This window comes from Thyridium curvatum (genome assembly GCF_004353045.1).
Source record: "Thyridium curvatum strain D216 chromosome Unknown NODE_70_length_221790_cov_84.609339, whole genome shotgun sequence".
Lineage (NCBI taxonomy): Eukaryota > Fungi > Ascomycota > Sordariomycetes > Thyridiales > Thyridiaceae > Thyridium > Thyridium curvatum.
In genome coordinates, this window is record NW_022156825.1 from 92459 (window position 1) to 115252 (window position 22794).

The window sequence follows — 22794 nt, forward strand, 5'->3', positions numbered from 1 at the left end:
TTGGGACGGCCAGTCTTGATAAAAAAGAAAAAGAAATCCAAACGTATTTTAAATCGACAAAGGCAAAAGATTATCCGTCCAACCCAAAGTAGGCGTTGTCAAACTCGCCCATCTCGGTGTCCCCGGCTTCAAAGAACATCTCGTCAAAGTTGGTAGTGCCATCAACGCCTTCGCCGTCCAGACCCATATCCATGCTCGTGCCGTTGAGGTCGAACAGGTCATCCAGGTTGGTGTCGTCCACCTTGGCCGGCTCTTTGGACGCCTCCACGGTCGGCATGGGGATGTCCATCGGAGCCACCTCGGCCTGTCCCGCGGTCCCGCCTCCGCCGCTGTTGTCCGCCGGCGCCGAAGGCATCGTCTCCCCCGCCAGGAAGGCATCCAGGTCGAAGACGCTTTCGGACTGTTGCGTGGCATTTTGCGAATCAGCGGGCGCGGGTGCGAGAGAGAAGTGCATGTCGGTGAAGTTCAGCTCTGGATTCGAGGACCCCGGAAGCTGACCCAGAGACAGCCCGCCCGATCCGAAGTCGAGGCCGGTGTCTTGCGAGACTGACGTAGGGCCTTGCTGCATGGTGGTCTTGGACGCTACGCTGGCAGGGGATTCCACCTTGGCTGCCGGCGACGCCTTGGTGAGGTTTGGAGATCTTGTCTTGGCAACGGACAGGTGGTTTGGCGCCTCGTTCTGGACGGGGCCTCGTGGAACGGTGGGATCCACCTTCGTGGCTGGCTGAGGCGACTGGATTTCCATTTTCGTCTCGGCCATCATCTGGGGAACTGGAGCGCTCGGTTCGAGATCCATGTTGGGGAAGGGAGCAATAGGTTTGCTATCCGCCATCAGCTGCCCACTTGGGCCAGACAGATCAAGGGGCGGCCCGTCGAGGGTCATGGGAGCTGGAGGAGCTTGTTGGGCGGCGACTAGCTCAGGAGCAGGCGCAGGCACGGGTTCAGGCATCGCTGGCTGAAGCTTGCTGGCCCTCAAGCGATCCAAATCACGGTAGAGAACAGCCTTTGCTTCGATCTGTGAATGCGTTAGAACACTTCGAGGTGGGTAGGTCCAGGTCCGTGTTGAGAGGAATTTACCAGTTCCTGCTCGAGGTCATCCAACGCCGAGTTGAATCTCTCGTTTGCTTCGTAGGCTCTAGTGGTGCTTGAAGAGCTGGGCGCCCTCTTACTATCGCGTTGACTGGACCTCAATGCCTTGCCCATGTTTACCAGCTAGAGCACTATCAGCGTCCGAAACACAAGGAGGCAGTATCGGCCACGAGTCCACTCACAACGTCATTTATCATGAGCTGCAAGGTGTCCAGAGGACTGGACGGCTGAGTCCCTGCCATACTTGCCATGGCGAGATGTATGCCGGTACCCGAGATGAGGATGAGGATGATGGATAGCTGCGGCAGGCGGCCTTGCGCGCGTCTGCGCCTGCAATGGATTGAGGACCTTCTGGCGTTGTGGGAGTCAAGATTGTCGACTTTTACATGAACCTTTTTCGCATTGTTCTTTTTGCGCCTTTTGCGTTGGTGCACGGGCGGATTCAAGTCGAGTGTGTGAAGACAATGAATGGCGTTGACAAGAGGCGAGGCTGCAAGCGGTGGATGTGAGATATGACACTAGCTGCATTGTCTTCGACCTAACTAACGGTGGTGGAGTTGCAGCACTCCAGGTGCTGGGAGGGCCGCTTTCCAGCGGGTGACCGGGAGGGGCAGTACAAGTACATCCATGGATGGACACAGCACAGTGGCTGTCGCTCTACACACACACCCCGTGGGACCAGCGAACCACACCAATCCCGCGTGGCCTCAGCCGTCAAATTTTAGGGCGTTTGAAAAGTCCCTAAGAGTTTAATTACAACCTTGGAACATTTCTCGGACTCTCAGACAAGAGGGCAAAGAGAAAATAGCAGTGTACCAGAGTGCTGGGAATTCGGCCCAACTAACTCTAAAAAGAGATAGGGAAAGAATGCAGTCCCTTCCGTCTGCTTCTTGCTCTGCGCCCCATAAAACAATATTCTTTCCACGTCCGGGTTTTCTTTGCAAGCAAGGCTGTACCAGAGGAACATGCGCGCGTCTTTGCTGGCGCTGGTTCAAGACGCGTGCACCAAACGGGCAGCACTGAGCACCTGGAGCTCGAAGGACGACCCTGCTTTTGGTGCCGTTTGTGGGGACCTTGAGGAACCCGTCGAGCACTGTGACTGGGCCTGGGATGTACTCAGCAAGATTAGTGGGATCCAGGTGGAGAAGCTGTCTGAGAAGGTTGCAGGGCTTAAATTCTGAGGCCACTGCCAGGTACTGTCTCTCCGCAAACGCACGCGCTATTCCACTACTGAGAATTGCCATGCAAGATACGGAGTAATCGTTCAGTGGTGTCTTATTTGGCCTGACGGACAAATACCTCATTTGGAACGCTGAAGAAAGCAGCTTCTTCGGAGCTGATTCAAATCTGTCTAGACCTTATGTTTCACTCGATGCTGTCCTGGGCTACTTGGTATTGGATCGACCAGCCGATGGTGCAAGTATGGCTTTCTTGCGTCACTGTGTGAGCTGCCGAGATCCTGTCCCTTTTCCATTGGCTACAAACGGGTGCAAATTTCTCAGAAGAAGAACCGTTTCCCAATATGACATACAAGTATGCATAAGTGCAGAACCATATCAATTGATCGCAATGGTCCAGCTGCATCAACGGGAGGGGAGGAGCCGAATTTTCCGGACCACCACCACGAAACCACGACACTACATAGGGATGGGCTATTGGTCGGTGGTGCATCGGTGGGAGAGACATGGGCAGAAGAGTGCGTATTGCCTGTGGGTGAGAGACGTTTACTCAAGATGATACTGGGGAGCGGCAGACCTTGCCTGCCTGCATGCTGCAGTAGCTTTCCTGCTGCCGGAGGAAATTGTACTGATCAGGCCGCGAGTGGCTGGCACGGCCAAGACACAGCAGCAACCCTTACGAAGTAGCATGCATGCGCCGCTTCCAGTGAGAAGATGCGGGAGAGGGAGAGGAAGAGGGACAGGGAGAGAGACAGGGAGGGACTGAGGCATGCCCGAACGAGAGGAGGTATCGGATACAACACTCCTCCTCCTCCTCCTCCTCCTCCTCCTCTGGCTGGGAGGGCTGTTGGTGATGGGAGTATCCTTGCCAAGTGCCTGCAAGCTCAATCTGCTCTCACGCAGAGGAATCGAACGCAAGAAGTACCTAGTATGTATGATACATCTACCTAGGTAGTTATCCATGCCTCGCGCTGCTTGCTTTGTGAACTCCCCCCCCCTCATTACCCACGACGGACGCAGACAGACAGGCCTGACCCAGTCTTTTCCTCCACCTCCTTGGTCTGCACTGGTCTGCACTGTACTGGGAAAGGCTTCCAGGACTCTTGCCTGTTAAGCCCACGCCTCCCGCTCACACCACGACCCCATAAATTCCATAATTCCCTGTCGCTAGAAGGCCACTAAAGAGCAAGACCAGAGAGAGAGACAACCGCAGCTTTAAACCAAAAGTGCACCTCGTCCACCCCACGATCTTCACCCGTCTTCTTCCCTCTTCTTTTCCCTCCCTCATCTCTTGAACCCGAGCAAGAGAATCCTCCCTGACAAAAGACTGATTCCCTCTCTCGGATCGGGCTGCTTGTGACGGTTTTGCGGGGTCTCGACTCGTCTCCTTTTTCCGTCTTTGTGTGTTCCTTTTCCTCCATCTGCTTCCTTTAGATATCCCATCTCACGGCCGCAGCGTTTGTTCTCCATCTCAGCTTCCCCATCCCGCATCCAGCACGGCGCAACTCTCGACCTGCCTGGCCCCCTCAGTCCCCTTCTCCCTCTCTCTCTCTCTCTCTCTCTCGTCAAAGCTAGGACCCTACTCGATCGATTCACGAAACGTTCTTCTTATCTACGAAAACTCTGTTCGGCCTCACCGTTTTTTTCCTCTGTGAATTGGCCGAGTCTCGTTTCCCCTCGAGCCTCCACACGCGAATCTGATTAGACCGAGCCCTATCTCTCTGATCTGTTCGACCTCACCCGACCCGCGATCCATATCGACGACTTCTATTCATCACGTGTGCACGACCAGCGACGCCCTCTCGACTCTCTCGCCTCTTCCATACAGCAGTGACGAATCTTCTACCATTTTCTTTCCTGTCGAACAAAAGCAAAGCAGTAGACTCATCGCTATTCATCCGTTGTTCGATATCCATCGGCTTGCTTCTTTTTCTTCTGGTCGACTGATTTGCGCCACCCGTCTCGCACAACTGACGATCCGTAACATCTTTTTCAATCTATCCTGCAATGGCCGACAACAACCCCAACGCGGGAAACCTCCCCCCGCCGCCCCAGGGCAACACTGGCGCACCTGGCTTCGACAATAATCAGAACGGCCAGTCAAACCCTTCCCACATGCCGCCTCCGCCGCTGCACATTCCCCAGAACACCAACCCCATCCCCACGGCCATCACCTCCCCCATGGGCGCTGGAGACAAGATGATGTCGCCCACCAGCGCCGCCGCCTTCGCTCGCCGAGCCGCCCCGGAGCCGAACAAGCGTGCTCTCTATGTTGGAGGTCTTGACCCCCGCGTGACTGAGGAGGTCATGCGCCAGATCTTTGAAACCACTGGCCATGTCCAGAACGTCAAAATCATCCCTGATAAGAACGTGAGTTCGATCTTAAGTCTTTTTTGCGCTTGGGGCAAGCGAATGTTCGACAGCTGACCTTTATTGTGATCTCAGGCTAAGGGTTTCAACTACGGCTTTGTCGAGTACGATGACCCGGGCGCAGCCGAGCGAGCCATGCAGACCCTAAACGGAAGACGGGTTCATCAGTCGGTAAGTTAGGAGCACAGGATAGTCCGTGCTTGACGAACGTGGACACTCTAGCTGATATCTGAATCGTAGGAAATCCGCGTCAACTGGGCCTATCAATCCAACACCACCAACAAGGAAGACACCTCGAACCATTTCCACATCTTCGTCGGTGATCTGTCCAACGAGGTCAACGATGAGGTGCTGCTTCAAGCGTTCTCCGCCTTCGGTTCCGTCTCCGAGGCTCGGGTGATGTGGGACATGAAGACGGGCAGATCGCGTGGTTATGGCTTCGTTGCCTTCCGCGACCGCCCCGATGCCGAGAAGGCCCTGAGCTCAATGGATGGCGAATGGCTCGGATCTCGTGCCATCCGGTGCAACTGGGCAAACCAGAAGGGCCAGCCTTCCATTGCCCAGCAGCAAGCAATGCAGGCTATGGGCATGACACCGACCACTCCTTACGGCCATCACCACTTTCCTACGCACGGCATGCAGAGCTTCGACATGATTGTCAACCAAACCCCAGCCTGGCAGACGACCTGCTATGTCGGAAACCTGACTCCCTACACGACCCAAAACGACCTCGTTCCGCTTTTCGCCAATTTCGGCTATGTCGTCGAGTCGCGTTTCCAGGCCGATCGTGGTTTTGCCTTCATCAAGATGGACACGCACGAGAATGCCGCCATGGCTATTTGCCAGCTTAACGGGTACAATGTCAATGGACGGCCTTTGAAGTGCAGCGTAAGTTGATCTATCCTGGAAGCCAAGTTGGTGGGCATTCGCTGAACATTGTGTAGTGGGGCAAAGACAAGACTCCCAACCCGCAGGGTGGTTTCGACCCGAGCCAGCAGGGGTACAGCCCTCAGAGCGCCCAAGGACCTGGTTACCCGGGCACTCCCTCGACCTACTTCCCTCAATATGGAAGTAAGTTTGGTTCCAAGATCGTTGCAGCCGGGGCTTGAGCTGACCAACAGATGAAGCAGCGCAATTCAGTGGCCAGCAGGGCAACTTTGCTGGCCCTTCGGCCCAGTCTCCCGCTGGCTACGGAGGACAGCCTGCCATGGGATACACCGGCCCCCCGAGTGCTGGCGGCTACGGCCGTGGACAGCAGCCTCCTAACCAGCAGTGGGCTCAGGGCCCCCCGGCCCAGAACTTCAACAACGGTTTCGCCGGCTATCAGGGCTGATGAGAGCCTGACGATTTGACGACCTGGGGAACGATATGCAGCTTGTTATTATCTCTTCCACTCTGTTGCACTTTTCTATTCGTACCCTTCATGCCGGAGACTGTCAAATTGCCACTCCATTTGCAGAGCCTACCCGGGTGCCAAGTTGGCTCTTTTTTGCATGCATATTGTTGTCAAAGCCACTGCAGGAGGATGATTTCCGGGTTCTCTTTCTTTTTTTCTTTTTTCGAGGATGACTTTTGGGAATGTTGAAAGGTCTCATTGTGTTTGATTGTATTTCGTTGTATCCGCTCCGACTCCACGGTTGTTCAAAGCAGCCGTCTCTCCATGAGGAGGATCACCCATGTCTGCTGAGCTGTTGAGTTTGAATTCCACAGTCATGGCGCTGGTCATTGTCGATAAAAAAGCTCTTTGCCTTCTCTTTCCTTTGCTGGATACCAACATGTCAAGCATAGCGGAATGTCTGTTCTTTCCCTTGAGACTCATGATAATGATGCTTCTACGTTTTCAAGCAGAAATTCCATCTTTAAACAGCGGCACGGTCCATCATCCTTGTTTAATTATTTTCTTTCAAATGCTTGCGGCGTTTTGAGGGTCTCTGATCTCTGCTTGTGGAATCAGATCGGGCATCTTAAAAAGCAGAAGGTCTGACCCCTGCCATACTTTCGGTACTGTAGTGTGCAGCGTGATACCAATAGGGGCAAGGATGGGAGAACTCCCCAGCGAGGGGTTGTATTTGGATATGAAGACACTTATTTTTTCCCCGAGTACACTACTTTGAGGAATCCATGGAGGACAATAGGAGGGGTTGTTCCCGGGATCCTCCAGCCGGCCCTCTGACGAATGAACATATGGACTCTGAATCGCTGTGACCCGTCTTTGATTTGAGCTGTCGAGATAGTGAGCATATGCCCCCCGCCCCCCAGCGGTTTGGACTGCTGCAATTGATCTCTGTAAGCAATATCCCTGCTTGTAGATAAATGATGCAGCTGCGAGAGTGGTGAAGGGGAACCACTCCCCGTGGGGCCCATTTTGTTGATTGGACCATTCATGTTCTTGCTTCACGGTGGTGGCGGTTAGGTCAGTCCTTTTCACATGTGTCTGTGGCTGCAGGGCGCGCATCACACTTTTGTGGTGTTTTGGGCAACCCGCAGCTATTCTGTTCAGTCTCGTTGCAGTGGCTTCGTGCCCGGAACGGTTTACTAGCACAGATAAGGCGAAGTTTTAAACCTTTTGCATGGCATAAAGAGAGAAAAAGAAGAAAAACTTTTGCAGGGGCAGGATCCTGACACGACACTGGAAGCTGGGCGATCCAAGGATGCTCTGGCCATCTCGACAGAGTTTCTGCCCAATACACCGGTGTGAGGACCCTTTGCGCAGATCTGAAACAACTTGGGGGACAGATCGACGGATGGCTCATTCTCTAGAAGCGAGAAGGCTGCAACCAACAGAAGCTGTTCAAAAACAGATGATCAGTGAGTTCGGGAGGCAAATGATAGATCAGGTAGTTGGATTTGAAATGTCTCATCTACTTAGAATCGGGATACGAGGTAGTAGCTTTGAGTTCGACCAGTACTTCTTTTACTACCAACTCAGACAACAAACAAAATACCTAGTCGAATCGAAGCTACAATTGTAGGCAGAGCGCCAGAGAGCTTCAGTCTTTCGCGGGATAGTTATCCTTGCTGTGACAGGCCGGCTGCCCCGTGACGGGCGGCAAGCAAGCGAGTCATGGCATGGGGTATATCCAGAGCGCCCTTCCTTCAGCGCCGTTAGATCAGATTCGGTATCGCGAGCGGGAGAGACTGGCATGTCTCAATCTGGGGAAGATAGGACGGCCTGTTTGCTGCTGGGGAAAAAAGACCCTGAGGGAATTAGGTTCCCCGACGCCGGACTAGGTAGGTAGGGCAAGACAGAGAGCTTCTTCAAGATTGTCGCTACGAGGGTGCAACACGGGTCAGACGGCTACAGAACGCACATTGTATGACCCTCTCTACAGTCAGTACCTAAAATTCTTGGGGCATGGGGACTGCCATGCGTCACTGGGCTTTAGAAAGCTTTAATCTCTCATTGAGAGAGTGAGATCAGCGGCGGAAGAGACGACTCTGTGTCGTATCTTTCCCTCAGAGAGCCAGGGCCGTCGAAACTCGTACCACTAGTTAGATCTCACTGTCTGCAGGATTGACAAGAGGCTTGGGCGGCCTTTTTCCCACCCGACTTTGGGACCCTGATTTACGAGCGGGCGATTCAGACACTTGTGGCCTCGACACTATCTCATCCTACCGTGATCCCGTATGGCAGGGGAAAAGCAATTCTGCAGTGCAGCCAACAGTATGTCACCTGGAAAGGAATGACGTCGGCTCGCCATTGATTGCGGGTTGCTTTTGTGTCGAGTCAATCACCTCGCGATATCTTGACAGAGTCGGGCGTGAAGAAACTCTGGCGATTGAGTGCCCGATCGCTCGCTTCTTTAATTACCTCTTTCTGGCGCTACTGGTCCCCGCCTGGCAGCTCACGCTTTCTTCCCCTCAACTCTCTCACACACTCTCTCCATCCCTCTCTCCCCACACACGCCAGAGATCCGAACCAGAGAAACACGCGAGAGAGAGAGAGAGAGACACACACACGCAGAGACAGAAACAGCAAGCACCAGAAGAGGGTCGCGCGATATAGATGCAGAGAGGAGAGGACAGCAGAGGGGAGCGGCCAAATCCAAGTACACGACCCCCTGTTTCTGTCCTGTCCAAGCCACATTGGGCCGCCTAACGCGTCAGACCTGGGCCAACGTTAGGTGCGGAGCCAAGCAACCTTTGCAGCTGGGTTTAGGCTTGGACGACTCGCAACTCGCTACCTTGGCCAGCCCACCTGCGCCCGCCACCGACCTTGCCCAGGTGCCCAGTGCCCACCCAGCATCCAGCATCCAGCATCCAGCATTCAGCATTAGTACTTCGTACCTCTCATACACACACTCGCTCGCTGTTTGCGCACTTCTGATACCAATCACCCACCCTCCCTACACAGTAACAGTAACCATCGACTGGACTGGTGCTTCGTTAGGTGCACACGCACTGGTCCGGATTTGGGTCTGGTGTCTGTTGCTGCTGCTGCTGCCACCGCCGCCTCCGCCTCTGCGCTGCTGCTAACGTTACTGCTACCTACCTACTGGTGCTGCTTGGTTCCGTCCTGGTGCGAATGGCCCGTCGCCTTTCTCCAACATCAGCTCGACACCAAAAAACCCGCCCGGATCGACTTCCATCTTTGTGCCGCATCTCAGCCCAGGTCCATTCCTGCTCCCGCGGCCATGGATCAATGGTCGTCGTACCCGGACTCGGCAGGAGGTTCGAGGCGATACAACGGCAACTCCAACAACCAGATGGCTTCGTCATCGAGGGATTACGGTAATGGCCCTTCGCAGGGCCAGCCGCCCGCTGGCTTCAAGTACGACCAGTACCAAGGCGGTCTCAACGCCCACTCGAGCCAGTCCTCGGCGACCTCGCCCATCACCACGCCTCAGATCCGCGACAACAATGGCGATGTCGCTATGCAGGACGCTCACGATCCCTACGCCGGCATGAAGTACCCTATGCGCCCTCTTCACCAGCACCACCTCTCCGCCGGTTCACGATCAAACACCCTCCATTCCCCCCAAGAACCCTCCGCTGCTGCCCAGCGGTACTCTCCCATGGAGGCTCTCTCCCCCTCGTCACCATACTCACCTTATACGCCAAAGTCGGGCGCGCAGGGACAGTTCCCCCCACCGCAGCGACAGTCACCGACACGCATGAATGACTACACCCCGCAGAGCCCCTACCCGCCGCAGAGCCCATACTATACGAGCCGGCAATCCTCGACGCAGCTTCCTCCCATCACCCCGGGCGGCTATGATTCTTACACGCAGTCCACTCTGAACCCCATCGACGGGTCCTTCTCGGGCGACCCCAAGTCGCCGAGACGCCAGCAGCAGCAGCAGAACACCATGACGCTGGCGACCAGGGGCCCGGTCCCCGAGTTCAAGAAGATTCGAAGCGCAGCAGACTTGCGACCAAAGGTCAACCAGCAACCTGCCTTCCGTCGAGCGAACCCCGAAGGAGGTTTCATTAGCGTGAGTTAGATCGCATCGCTTGTGGATGTTTCTCTGCCATTGTTCCGACCGTGACTGACCGCATCGCCAGCCCTTGCAATCCCTCACCGTTCACCTCCCCGCCACGTACAGAATTTGCAACCCGCATTTCAAGTACGAATCGTCGCGAAATCCTCGCCGCGTTCTTACGAAACCTAGTAAGGGCGTCAAGAACGATGGCTACGATAACGAAGACAGCGACTACATCCTCTATGTCAACGACATCCTGGGATCAGAGGAGGCTGGGCACAAGTACGCCAATTCGTGATGTCTGCCATGGGAGCCAACCGCTGACATCTCGCAGGAATCGATATCTCATTCTCGACGTTCTCGGTCAAGGAACATTCGGTCAGGTCGTCAAGTGCCAGAACCTCAAGACGCAAGAAGTGGTAGCAGTCAAGGTTATCAAGAACCGCACTGCCTACTTCAATCAGAGCATGATGGAGGTCTCTGTACTGGATTTGGTCAGTGCACTATGCAGCATGCGAGCTCTTTGGGACATTGACGACTAACCTTGGAGAGTAGCTGAATACGAAGCTCGACAAGAATGACGACCATCACCTGCTACGCCTGAAGGACACCTTCATCCACCGACAACATCTGTGCCTCGTCTTCGAGTTGCTCAGTGTCAATCTCTACGAGCTAATCAAGCAGAACCAGTTCAGAGGACTGAGTACCACCCTCGTGCGGGTATTCGCCCAGCAGCTCCTCAACGGCCTAGCGCTTCTCAACAAAGCGCGCTTGATCCATTGCGATCTGAAGCCCGAGAATATTCTGCTCAAAAACCTCGAGAGTCCTATCATCAAGATCATCGATTTCGGATCCGCCTGCGACGAGCGACAGACGGTCTACACCTATATCCAGTCGCGATTCTACCGATCCCCCGAGGTGTTGCTGGGTCTGCCGTATTCCTCAGCGATCGACATGTGGTCACTAGGCTGTATTGTGGTTGAGTTGTTCCTCGGTCTTCCGCTGTTTCCTGGCTCCTCCGAATACAACCAGGTGTCGAGGATCGTCGAGATGCTTGGCAACCCTCCCAACTGGATGATCGAGATGGGCAAGCAGGCAGGAGAGTTCTTCGAGAAGCGCCAGGACGAGTTTGGCCGAAGGACGTATCAGCTGAAGAGCATGGAGCAGTACTCGCGGGAGCACGGCACAAAAGAACAACCTAGCAAGAAGTACTTCCAAGCCAGCACCCTCCCGGAGATCATCAAGTCATATCCGATGCCCAGGAAGAACATGAAGCAGAGCGAGATTGATCGAGGTTCGTTTCCGTTTTTATCCACAATACTCTTGACTTGACGACAACTAACCTTGTGAGCAGAGATGAACAACCGCGTGGCCTTCATTGACTTTGTCCGGGGACTACTGACCATCAACCCACTGGAACGATGGTCTCCGCATCAGGCCAAGTTGCACCCCTTCATCACTCAGCAGAAGTATACGGGCCCATTCGTACCGCCGATGAACCTCAAATCCAGCTCGCTGAACAGGTCCCCGGCTCCTGGCACCCAGCAACAGCAGCAGGCGGAGGCGCTGAGCAAGCAACGCGCACAGCAAGCACAGGCACAGGCGAACTCGGCTGCTCAAAGTGCATACACCACGATGGCTCAGCAGCCCTATCAGCAGCCTGGCCACGGACAGGCGCCGCCATTGTACTCCAACAACGCCGTCTACACCCCGGGGGGCAGCCACCAGCCGGCACCTCCGCCGTATGGACAGCAGCCAAATCCATATGGCCCGATGGTCATGTCTCAGCCGCCTGCACAGATGCCTGCCGCTAATTATGGCGGCGTGCAGCAAGGCAACATGTATCAGCAGCAAGCAGCCGCCCGGAGGCAACGGGCGTCGACCATGGAGCAGCAGCAAAGTGGTATCCCCGCGACGATACAGAGGGTGGCCAGCCATCTTGATCCCAGCCAACCCATCCGCCTCCAGCCGAGCCCGGCCTACTACCCGCCACCTGCTGACGGTGGCCTGGCCGGCCTGGACCAGTCTTCGGGCAGAGCTGCCGGCGCCAGGCGGGCTAGCCGCCCTCAGCAGCCTGGCAGGGGAAATCGAGACTTTATCCGGAATCTCGAGGAGCGGACTCTTGAGGAGGGTTTCATGGGCGGCCAGAGCCCTTGGCATTGAAGAATCGGGTCCTTTGACGCTCTGTGCAACTTGACACTTTCTTCAACACTGGTTCGTCTCTTGCGTAGCTCAACCAGCTTGTTTTGACGACCACGGACGGGAGTGGGTTGTCTTTATTTTACAATACACGCGCGCGATGCGAGATAGAAACACGGTGGCTTCAAAGGGGAGAGGCAAGGCGATACTGCTGCCCCTCGCCTCTTATTCGCTTGGGACCAGGACTGAGGACAGGGGACCTAGGGGTTTTCCCACCCACCCTTCTCCAAAACCCCCAAAGAAACTCGCGTCGCTGTAGTATACCCGTTTTTACCAACATGGAATTCTTTTTTTATTATTATTTTTTTTTGTTCTAGACAGATTGCCTACAAAGCCCAACATACCAACCCCTCCTCCCCCGCGAAACCCAGTTCCCTACGCGATAGCGAAACAGAACAGAAACCCCCCCCCCCCAGCACGTTTGGCCAAGGTTTTCGAAAAAAGAGGGCTTCATGTGACACCCGGGCAAGGGCTGTGTATGCTTGTTCTGGTAAGGGAGACCTTTGCTGGACGGAAGGGGTGACGGGGGTGCCATACGGCCTGTTTTCGATCGATTACTGGGCGCCCACTGGACCCATCTGCAGAACGTACTGGGGAAAAGGTTGGGTTGGGAGACTGACTGACTGGGACTGTCAATACCGGATGGGGAGCGGGTAACGGGGGTTGACAGGAGGAGGAGGAAGACCCTCTTGGATGGATGGATGGATGGATGGATGGGTGGTGGGAAAGGAAAGGAAAGGGGATCATTAGTCTTCATCAGACGCGGCTGGTTTTAGTGGAAGAAAAAGTATGGATGGATGGATGGACGGACGGAGGACGCCTGCCTTAGCCCCTCGCAACATATATAGTCTTATCCCGGGGGAGGTGATGACGATGACCGGGGGGTTCTTTATTCTCTCTCTTTTTTTTCTTCTTCTTCTTCTTCTCTTTCCCCCCCAAATCATTCATTTCCATTTTATCTGTATCCCGGGGCAAAGGGGGGAGGGGTGAAACAGGACAATAGCGCTGGCGACGGGATGGGATTCAGCCAAGGAAGGGAGGGAGGGAGTGAGGCGGGTTTTTGTTTTGTTCTGAAGAGGAAAAGAAACGGAATGGAATGGGGATGCATGGGGACCAACTGCACATATGTCATGAGTTTTTTTCGGCATGGGCATAAGGGGGGAGAGGCAGAGAAGAGGCACATACACACACACAGAGAGATCATATAAGCACGCATCTTTGATGTCCCTCCCACCCCTGCCCTATCTGTTGTAATTTCTTGTTGATGCTGGCTCTCATGATTTGGTGATTCAGTCTGGCCACAAAATCAGTTGGGCCGAGGAGTGCCTGCCTGGTGATCGTGACACCCTACACTGCAACTCGGAGTTTGATATACTCGTACGATCTGACGTTCTGCTTAATTCAGTGCGGACAGTACTCTGGTATTCACCAAATAGTATCAAAAGGGCAAAAGATTATGTATGCAATTGCATATACCAGGTCCTTTTATCAATTATTTACTGCTAAACAGTATCTACCTAGTCATGCAGCCCAGGAGTCTACTACTCCCTATTGACGCTAATAAAAAGCGTCCTCTGTCTCACAAATAGTTTGCCTGTGCAAGTTGTGATGTCTATACGCTGCAATAGACCAGTCCACACTGATCAAACCTCCGTTCCTGGAGTTGAGGCGTGTTCTTGTACTGTTAGATGAAACAAACAAAAAGAAAGGAAACTATGATACAATGTACAATGAAGTGCATGAGAAAAGAGAAGAAAAAAGTGATCAAGAGCTGCAACAGGAACACCAGATGTGTTCTGCAGATGGGGAAAGGAAATTCGCAAAACAAAACAACCAGATGACTTGTAATCATGCCATCTATGATGTGGGGGGAAGAAAAGGGGAAGAAGAAACCAGATATGACCTATGCACGTCCTACCCAACCGCACCACTGCCAGACAGACTCTTCAAAACAAGGACAGATGGCACCTGGGCCTCACCCCGCTTGCCAAACCTGCACACCCGAGCCGCACCAAGGCACACAAAGCAGAGACCAAAGAGCCAAGCCAAAGATGCTGGTGTCATGAGAAAGCACAGCTAGGCTTCGACCTAGTAGTTCAAGTCCTGCCAGTCCTGGAATGGAGTGCAGACATAATCCGAGGCATTGTTGCTCCGAGGAGAAGGCGCATCAGGGCCGTGGTGTCTGTTGTCGTAGCCGCCGTACTCCTAGAAACGCTGGTCTTGGAACTCGTTCCACCGATCTGAGCCCGTGGAGTAGCTGTGTTCGGTGTAGGACGTCTCAGTGCGGGAATGCTGAGAGTATTCGCCCGCCCTAGGAACCTGCTCCTCCTCGTTGTACCGGTGCTCGTTATAAGAACGCTCATAAAAGCCCTGGCCGCCGCGAGGGGGGGGCTCCTGATCGTGATTGCAGCCATCCGCAATGTACTCATCACCGTAACCTCGATCATAAGAGGGCTCCCGCTCCCGGCTGGCATATCTACCACGATCTTGCGAAACGGGACGGCGCTCCCGGCTGTCATGTCGACCACGATCTTGGGAAACGGGACGGCGCTCGCGGCTGTCATATCTGCCACGGTCTTGGGAGATGGGACGGCGCTCGCGGCTGTCATATCGACCACGATCTGGCGAAACGGGGCGGCGCTCGCGGCTGTCATGTCTACCACCATCTGGCGAGTTGGAGCGGCGCTCCCGGCTGTCATGTCTACCACGATCCGGCGAAGTGGAGCGGCGCTCGTTGCGAGGCTCGTTGCGAGGTTCATTGTGAGGTTCATTGCGAGGCTCGTCGAGATACTCGTCACGAGGATACGAATCGCGAGGCTCAGAGGGATAAGGCTCGTCAAAGTGTGCGCCAGACTCTTCGCCATGTTGGTCATGGTCAGGGCTCTCCTAGCGCCCAGCACCACGGCCTCTCCGGCCCCGGCCTCCGCCACCACCCCGGTTGGTGACAAGCTTGTCACTATACAGTGAGCCTCCGCCGCCGGTGCTCTTGCGGGCTCCCGATGCAATGGGAGCAGCATCCATCTCCATAGGCTCATCGAAGCCCATCGAGCCGTCAACGACATTACCGCCGGACTGCGAGGGAGAGGGCTGCTGATGAGCACGGGCGCCGGCAGTGAAACCGCCGACCTTGGGGTAGACATGGAGAACACGGCCATCTGCGGTCTGGTTGTTGAAGGTCTCAATAACACGCTCGGCGCCCTCTCGGCTCTCGAAGACAATCTCAGCAATGACAATGGGCTGCGTCTTAAGCAGCTTGCAGCTGCTGACAAGACCACCAACGGGCGTGACGGCGCTCTCGATGTCGGCAGCAGTAGTGCCGGGGGCAAAGTTCTGCGCCATGACGGCAAAGGGGCCAGCAAGGCCACGGATGGTCATACCTTTGGCGGGAGCGGCGTTGGCGATGGGACCCTGCGCAGTGGAAGCGGGCTGCAGCTCCGTCTTGATCAGAGCCTGTGCGACCTGGGCTGCGCGCCGCTGGCGGCGGTTGGATGGAGCAATGGCGCCGGGCACGGTGATGCGCGAGGCCAGGGAATTGGTGCCGGAGCCACCCTTCTTGGACTTGGCAGCAGGCGAGGAGGCATCATGGAGATCGTGAGTCCAGGAGCCATTGATGTCGCTGGCAGCCGGGCGGGGTGCGTGCGGTGTGGAGAGTCGCTGAGAATGATTTCACATTAGCCTCACTTATTTGTGACCACCACAAACTGTCGGGAGCGAGGAAACAAAAATGAGAAGATCGTTTGGAATATATATATACCTTCTTGACGCCAGAACGGCTTGCCAAAGAGCCACCAGCCGCAGTCGTCGTCTTGGGCGGTGCGCTGGTTCGGCGGTCCTTGCCGAAGATGCGCGCAGCCAGGGCCTCGTTCTTCTTCTTGGCCCGATCTGTTTCGAGCGCAAGGACTTGTCAGCACAAGGTCGGACCAAAGTGAGATGCAAAAACAAACAGACGGCAAGCTTGACATACCCGTGTGGATCATTTTCTCGAGATCGGCAGCTTTTTTGCTCATGGTGATGGCTGGTAAGCTAGGTTGTTGTTGCCTGCTTGGATGGGGGAGAGATGAGAGGGAAAAGAAGCGACGTTGGAGATGGAGATGCGCGCGAGGGAGCTTGGCGCGTCTTTTCCAAATCCAAAAAGTCTTGGAAGGAGAGATGGAGTAGGCGCGAGCTTCGGGGCAGGAAGGCGCTAAAAAGGTCTGCCTATTTTTGAGCTCTCGGAAATCAAAGGTCCGTGCGCGGGAAGTGACAGTTGAGCAAAATCTTGGGACACTGTGCTCGTCGCGGCTCTACAAGTACAGCCATCTGACAAAACAGAGGCGAGGTGGCGAGGTGCTGTCTACCCACTTCACATCACATCCCAGCACCGGCTCAGAAAGAGACTTCACAAATGTGTCAAATGTCGCTCAAGACTGCTAGATGACTCGAACTCACAAAGGCACAGCTGCAATAAAAGCTCATAGTTTAAAATGTATTGTAAGAAATCAAAGTATTATTATAACCTACTAAGTCATATCAGTATTATAAGCATATAAGCATAATTAGTCATATACCTAATTACAATAAACTATAAGACCAGAACCAACTCTAAGATAATTAACTATAGAATAATAATATTAGCAACTCCCGATCTACGTGAATGGAAAGGAAACTCCAACCATCTTCGATGTTCTCGATACGGGATCAAGGGACTTCTGCTGGGAATCCCTTGGTTACGACGATGGAGTCCTCGGATTGACTGGAAGACTGGCCATCTCCAGTGGGAAGAAGCTCGTGAGGAACGACCCAGAAGCGGTCTCTCAGGGAGCCCCAGGCTATGCGAGACAGTAGCATATGTGAGAGGATCCAAGAGTGGTCCCTCAGAATGTCCCCAGCTACATGGAATAGCAACAAACGATAACGAAAGAACCTCAACAGTAGGCCTTCGATAAGCTCAAGGAGCTGATTCTCCAAGAACCGATCCTCAAAATCCCAGACCCAGAAAAACCTTTCGAAGTCGAAACTGATGCTTCAGAATTCGCTCTGGGAGGACAACTTGGACAACGAGACGAGGAAGGACGAGTTCACCCCGTCGCCTTCTACTTAAAGAAGCTCAACGGACCTGAGCTTAATGACCAAATCCACGACAAGGAACTGATGGCTATTATCGAAGCCTTCAGAGAATGGAAGCACTACCTCACAGGAACGAAACATCCTGTCAAGGTCTACACGGATCACAAGAATCTGACTAACTTCACGACCACGAAAGCCCTTAACAAACGTCAAACATAATGGGCAGAGTTTCTTTCGGAATTCAACTTCATGATTATCTATAGGAAAGGCACTGAGAATGGGCGAGCAGACGCGCTCAGCCGATGCAGTGACCTTGAACCGGATATACACCCTCTGTAAAGTTGACTATTGCGAGAGGATTCGGAAGGGAATCTGACGACAGGATATGAGGTGTCTACTGTCGCCAGAAGTGAGACCCAACTGATTAAGGAAGTCTACGAAGCTAAGGCACATGGCCACCAAGGAGTGTGGAAGACCTACCAGCGTCTCCGACAACATCACCAGTTTAAAGGAACTAGGGCGCAAGTCGAGCAGGTGATTCGCGACTGTGATCTCTGTAAGAAAAGCAAGGCCCCTAGACATAAACCCTATGGAGAACTCCGACTACTTTAAATACCTGATGTGCTATGGCACTCAGTATCATTGGACTTCATCACCGGAATACCCCCTTCGACTGAGCCTCTTATGCAAACGATGTATGACAGTATTTTAGTGATAGTCGACCGACTCACTAAGTACTCGTACTTCATTCCTTTTGTTAAGTACGGAAACACGCTTTAGTTTGTCTTTGTGTTCATATGGAACATCGTAGCACACCATGGAATGTCACGAGAACTTATCTCCAACAGAGACAAGCTCTTCACCAGTCACTTTTGGCAAGCCCTTACAGCATGACTCGGAGTACGACATCGTCTGTCTACAGTGTTTCACCCTCAGACAGACGGACAGACAGAGAGAACGAACCAGACACTGGAACAGTATCTCCGATGCTATGTCAACTACCCCAGAACGACTGGGTACAGCTATTGCCGCTAGCACAATTCACATACAACAGCGCATTCAACGAATCCATGAAGAAAACACCGGTGTATGCCAACTACGGGTATACACGCCTACGGTGTACGGCGAAGTCAGGGAAGCAAAGGATGCCCCTGCAGCCACGAAAGTGGCCGAACAGCTTAAACAGCTGCACGAAGAACTCAAGACAGATCTCTAATTCATCCAGCGACGCATGACAAAATGCGCTAACAAACGAAGGATGAAGGGACCAACCTTTAAGGAGGGAGATAAGGTCTATCTCGCTCGCAAAAACATCAAGTCGAAGGGACCAAGCGAGAAACTCGACTACAAGCAACTTGGACCATTCAAGATCAAGTGCCACCTCATTGGACGGTTAGGTGAGCAACCCCTCATGAACGAAATCCCGAACGAAAATTCCAAACATAAGCGGCCTGTTTGTCGACCAGCTCATAGGAAAGGAAGTCCCCCTTTCTTTCGTTCTTCATCATGGACGAGACGCAAACTCGCCCGGAGCTCTCGCAAGAAGAGCAAGTTCCAGCACATCCGCCGTCACGAAAACGACAGCTAGACAGCGACGATGACGCCGAACCACAGGCAAAACAAGCGCGAACGACGCACCCGCCTTCGGAGCCAGCACGATTGACACGACAGAACCTTGCACGTTTCAACAAGATGGGCAAGAAGCAGTCCTCAGACCCCTCGGACGATTCCAGATCGACCAAGACCAAGACAATGTCGATAACGTCGACAGGATTCGCCGACAAAGCCTGCAAGAACGGCATTCTCGGCCCGCATGGTTCGAGACTGGCCAAAAATCTCGAAGACATTCGCCAACAGCAGGCTAAATCCCGAGCCACTGCCTCGCCGCCAGAGTCGGTATACGATGACTACGTCGACCGGGTCGACAGAGCCAGCAACGAATCCACCATTGTCGTCGCAACGAGCAAGCGGCTACTAAAGGAGTACCCCACGGATTACCCAGACGCCTACAACCGAGCATTCACGAACATCCCGAAAGACGCTGGATTCAATAACGGTCTGTCCGCCCCACAACCGGACTTCATCGAGGGACTCGAAAAAGAAGAGTACCGCCCGTTCCCAGTCGACGACTACATTCCTGGGGCTGCACTCTACCAGGACGACCCTCGCTCTATAACGCTACCGCAGATAGCCGGAGAATGGAAGGGCCCTGCCGGAGACATAAGAGAAGCGAGAATGCAAAGCGCCTATGACGGAGCTGCGATGGTCCACGCAAGGAACAAGGCCCTCGCCTACATGGGAAAAGAGGACCCCCCTGGACACGCGTCAGTCACCACATTCACCACAGACGGCACGAACCTCAATCTGTACGCACACTATGCCGCCCCATCGGAAGAAGACGAAGGCGCGCTGGAATACCACCAGTGTCTTGTCTCGACAACAAACCTCACTGGTAGCTACGAAAGCTTCAAGCAAGGCCGAAAACACCTCAGGAACGCCCAGGACCGCGCCAGAGAACAGTCGTATGCGCTGAAAGACCAGCTGAAGGAGTACTACAAGCAGCAGCGCCACGGCGATCTCCATCCTGTCACTGAAACAGTGCCGCCCTTGCCTGTACCACGCATCGAACCACTGGACGCTTACGAGGACGAAGGCTACTACGAAGCCGTCGAAGTCCAGCCTGTCCACCAGCCGACGCCGCCTACATCATCCAGCACAAGAGTAGGAAGACGCACTCTCACCGCTTGCGCCATTCACACCACTCACATGCGACGCCGCACTCATCGAAGGCCCCCTCATCCACATATAGTTCCACCCACAGCAGCAGTGGCAAGCGAAGAGCTTCAACCTCACAATCATCCCACAGGTCCTCCAGACATGTCAGCAAGTACCGGAGCTACTGGATGAAGGACACCATGAGCGGACGTTATTACCACAAGCATTCAGATGGTACCGTCTCTTGGTTTGACGAGGAAGACGAACATGCCTAATGCAGTCTCTGAGACATCAACCATGAAGGAGGGGTGTCAATATAAACCTTATACTGACAGACCCTTGTCCTAATGTACTAGAGTAAGAGTCTGGTCTACGAAACCTTGCTGAACCTCTGTGTAATGGGTGAGAAAGGAAAGCAATCGATGCGATATTGTGATGTTAAAACTTGGGTATTGTCTCTTGTATAGTACATTTATGGTACAGTCTGGGTCTTTTGACGCGAGAGCACAAAGTCGAAGGCATCAGATATCTTCCGACTCCTTCAGCTCTCGGCGAAAAGCTTTCTTGTCCAGCAGACGCAGATCACCAGCTTTCTTGGCCTGCACGCTCTTGCGCCCATTCTTGGGCTTCAAGTTGGGCTCCATCTCTTCTCTCATCTCGTAGAACCGCGTGATCGACCGGCTCAGCACATTCCTCCTCGTCTTGAGCATCTTCAGGTCCTCGGGCGACGCCATGCCCTCGGTGATGACCTTGTCGAGAGCCGCCGTAATCCTCCGTGACAAGGCAATGACCTCCCGCCGCTCATTGTACTGCTGGCCCCATGCCTCTTCGGGGGACGAGGTCGGCGTCTCTGGGTAGGAGAGTGAATTTCGCACCAGGCGCAGCGGCTCCCACAGCCGGTCCACGGCCCTCATGATCTGCCGTCCAAAGGCAAACTTGGAACCCTCGACATCCCCGCCCTCGGCCTGCACCCGGAACTTGCGATGGTTGGCCATGGCGACGCGGAGATACTGGCGCAGGGTCTGCGGATCGGGTGGCGTCAGGTTCTTCATCATTACATCAAGGATCTTGCCCGCATTGGCAAAGGCGTGGTCGTTGAGGTTGTCCGACACGCATGTCGCCATAGCGAGCTGGAACGTCTTGGGTTCCATCAGCCGCGGGGGCATCCTTTGCAGAAGCTCTGCTGTTTTCTCGCTGGCGTGGCCGGTGCGGAGGACCCTGAGCATGCGGTACCAGTTCTCCGAGTCCGGCTCGATTCCATGCTTGCTCGTAAAGAGATCCCAGTACCGTATTGCCAGGCTCGTCTTGCGAGTCGCGCCAAGAGAAGTCAGGATGAGCGACAGCGAGTTGCGGCCTGGGTGGGCAAAGAGCGCATGCGACAACTGGACCGACTTGAAGCTCTTGTTGGCGGTCGTCGCGGCGGGGCCTGCAGGTGCAGCAGTACCGTCCGGCGACTTCTGGCCCGCTGGGGAGGCCAGCTCGGGTTTGTCGAGCCTAGGAATGTTCATTGTTTGTTCGATGAGTGATAGCACGTCATCGTTATCCTTGAACGACCCTAGGAGCAGTATTCGGCCCATGGCACAGACGAGCTCCTCGTCGATAGTGATCTGACCCTTCCTCCACCGACTAATAGCATCCTCCCACACTGCTTTGGCCCGCTGGATCGAGGATTGAGTCTCCTCTAGCCTCGGGTGGACATCACCGGCATCTCCCGGCCGAGTGTAAGGCCGGACCGTGTTCGCGCGCAGGGCGTTGAGTATGGTTGTGTAGGTCAGATTACTTGGCGCGCGAATCGTATCGTTCGTGGTGTTGACTATGTTGAAAAGCGACTCGATGTCGCCGGCCTTAGCGCAGACCTGCAGCACGGCATTCATGTGGATGGTGTTGGGCTTGATACGATCGCTGTTCAGCATCGAGTAGTAAATCCTCGTGGCCTCTGCGACGCCGAGCTTTGCGTGCGGCGATTGTGCGCATCCCTTGAAGATCACAGTATATGTCTGGGCGTTAGGTAGCTGGCCCCTTTTCTTCATCTGCACAACCGCCATGTTAGCCATTCCAGTCGCAGCTCCAGGGTGATCAAAGAGGCAACCACATACCTCGTTGAAGAGCTTGATCGCGGCGTTCAGCCGAAGACACTTCATCTGGTATTCGATAAGGTGATTCCAGCTGACTGTGACCTTGGCATCCTTGCTAGCCTTCCTCGTCAGGAGGAGAGCCTCTTCGAAGCGACCTTTGCTCAAGGTGGCATGCACATGTTCGGCAATCTTGAAGGGGTCGCTCATGAACTCGAGCTGCTTGCGAGTGGCATAGTTGAGCGAGGAAGCCGTACGCCCTTCAGGATCGCCCCGTAACGGAATCGCATCTTCGGGCGGTACGGCGACAGTTGCGACAGATCTTGGTGAGGCGGATGCAGCTCGCAATAATGCTTCGACGCCCTGGGCTGCGACAGCTGGCCCTCCTAGACTCGCAAGACTGGCCCTCCGGACACAGGCTCTACAGATGAACATGGCTTTTCCGTGATTGCTGCGAGAAGTCGACTGCGGTTGTTGTAAGTAAGAACGACGACCTACTACAATCACAGGATGAGGTTTCTCTTTTTTTTCTCCTACCTATATGCAACTCGACGTTAAAGTCCACACTACCTCTGGTTGGGTCTTAGCGTGGGAGGTACCCGCTAATTGGAGCGGGTTCAGTGCTGTGGGGCGGGCCGTCAAGTACCAGGCCACAGTCCCTCAGGTACCTTCTGGGGGTGCCTCTCTTGGTGCTGTTTAATG

At 54.3% G+C, this 22794-nt stretch overlaps 7 protein-coding genes across 7 annotated transcripts; 4 read left to right on the forward strand and 3 right to left on the reverse strand.

The window, feature by feature from the left end:
- Window positions 1–70: 70 nt before the first annotated feature.
- Window positions 71–1340, reverse strand: E0L32_009556 (uncharacterized protein; the record flags this gene model as incomplete). The annotated part of the gene is made up of 3 exons (XM_031144534.1): window positions 71–1015; window positions 1078–1212; window positions 1272–1340. 3 exons carry the CDS (start codon window positions 1338–1340, stop codon window positions 71–73), a joined length of 1149 nt encoding a protein of 382 aa, XP_030990688.1.
- A 2934-nt stretch (window positions 1341–4274) lies between these two features.
- Window positions 4275–5970, forward strand: E0L32_009557 (uncharacterized protein; the record flags this gene model as incomplete). The annotated part of the gene is made up of 5 exons (XM_031144535.1): window positions 4275–4637; window positions 4713–4808; window positions 4878–5525; window positions 5582–5708; window positions 5759–5970. 5 exons carry the CDS (start codon window positions 4275–4277, stop codon window positions 5968–5970), a joined length of 1446 nt encoding a protein of 481 aa, XP_030990689.1.
- A 3301-nt stretch (window positions 5971–9271) lies between these two features.
- Window positions 9272–12223, forward strand: E0L32_009558 (uncharacterized protein; the record flags this gene model as incomplete). Its single annotated transcript, XM_031144536.1, has 5 exons — window positions 9272–10072; window positions 10143–10342; window positions 10395–10554; window positions 10616–11354; window positions 11415–12223. The coding sequence occupies 5 exons, from the start codon at window positions 9272–9274 to the stop codon at window positions 12221–12223; spliced, it is 2709 nt and encodes a 902-aa protein (XP_030990690.1).
- Window positions 12224–14464: 2241 nt separating this feature from the next.
- On the reverse strand, window positions 14465–16266 carry E0L32_009559 (uncharacterized protein; the record flags this gene model as incomplete). Its single annotated transcript, XM_031144537.1, has 4 exons — window positions 14465–15145; window positions 15206–15913; window positions 16014–16159; window positions 16224–16266. 4 exons carry the CDS (start codon window positions 16264–16266, stop codon window positions 14465–14467), a joined length of 1578 nt encoding a protein of 525 aa, XP_030990691.1.
- Window positions 16267–16722: 456 nt separating this feature from the next.
- Window positions 16723–17524, forward strand: E0L32_009560 (uncharacterized protein; the record flags this gene model as incomplete). The annotated part of the gene is made up of 3 exons (XM_031144538.1): window positions 16723–16729; window positions 16874–17088; window positions 17174–17524. The coding sequence occupies 3 exons, from the start codon at window positions 16723–16725 to the stop codon at window positions 17522–17524; spliced, it is 573 nt and encodes a 190-aa protein (XP_030990692.1).
- A 1287-nt stretch (window positions 17525–18811) lies between these two features.
- On the forward strand, window positions 18812–20212 carry E0L32_009561 (uncharacterized protein; the record flags this gene model as incomplete). The annotated part of the gene is made up of 1 exon (XM_031144539.1): window positions 18812–20212. The coding sequence occupies one exon, from the start codon at window positions 18812–18814 to the stop codon at window positions 20210–20212; it is 1401 nt and encodes a 466-aa protein (XP_030990693.1).
- A 329-nt stretch (window positions 20213–20541) lies between these two features.
- E0L32_009562 (uncharacterized protein) lies at window positions 20542–22527 on the reverse strand (the record flags this gene model as incomplete). Its single annotated transcript, XM_031144540.1, has 1 exon — window positions 20542–22527. The coding sequence occupies one exon, from the start codon at window positions 22525–22527 to the stop codon at window positions 20542–20544; it is 1986 nt and encodes a 661-aa protein (XP_030990694.1).
- Between the last annotated feature and the right edge of the window lie 267 nt (window positions 22528–22794).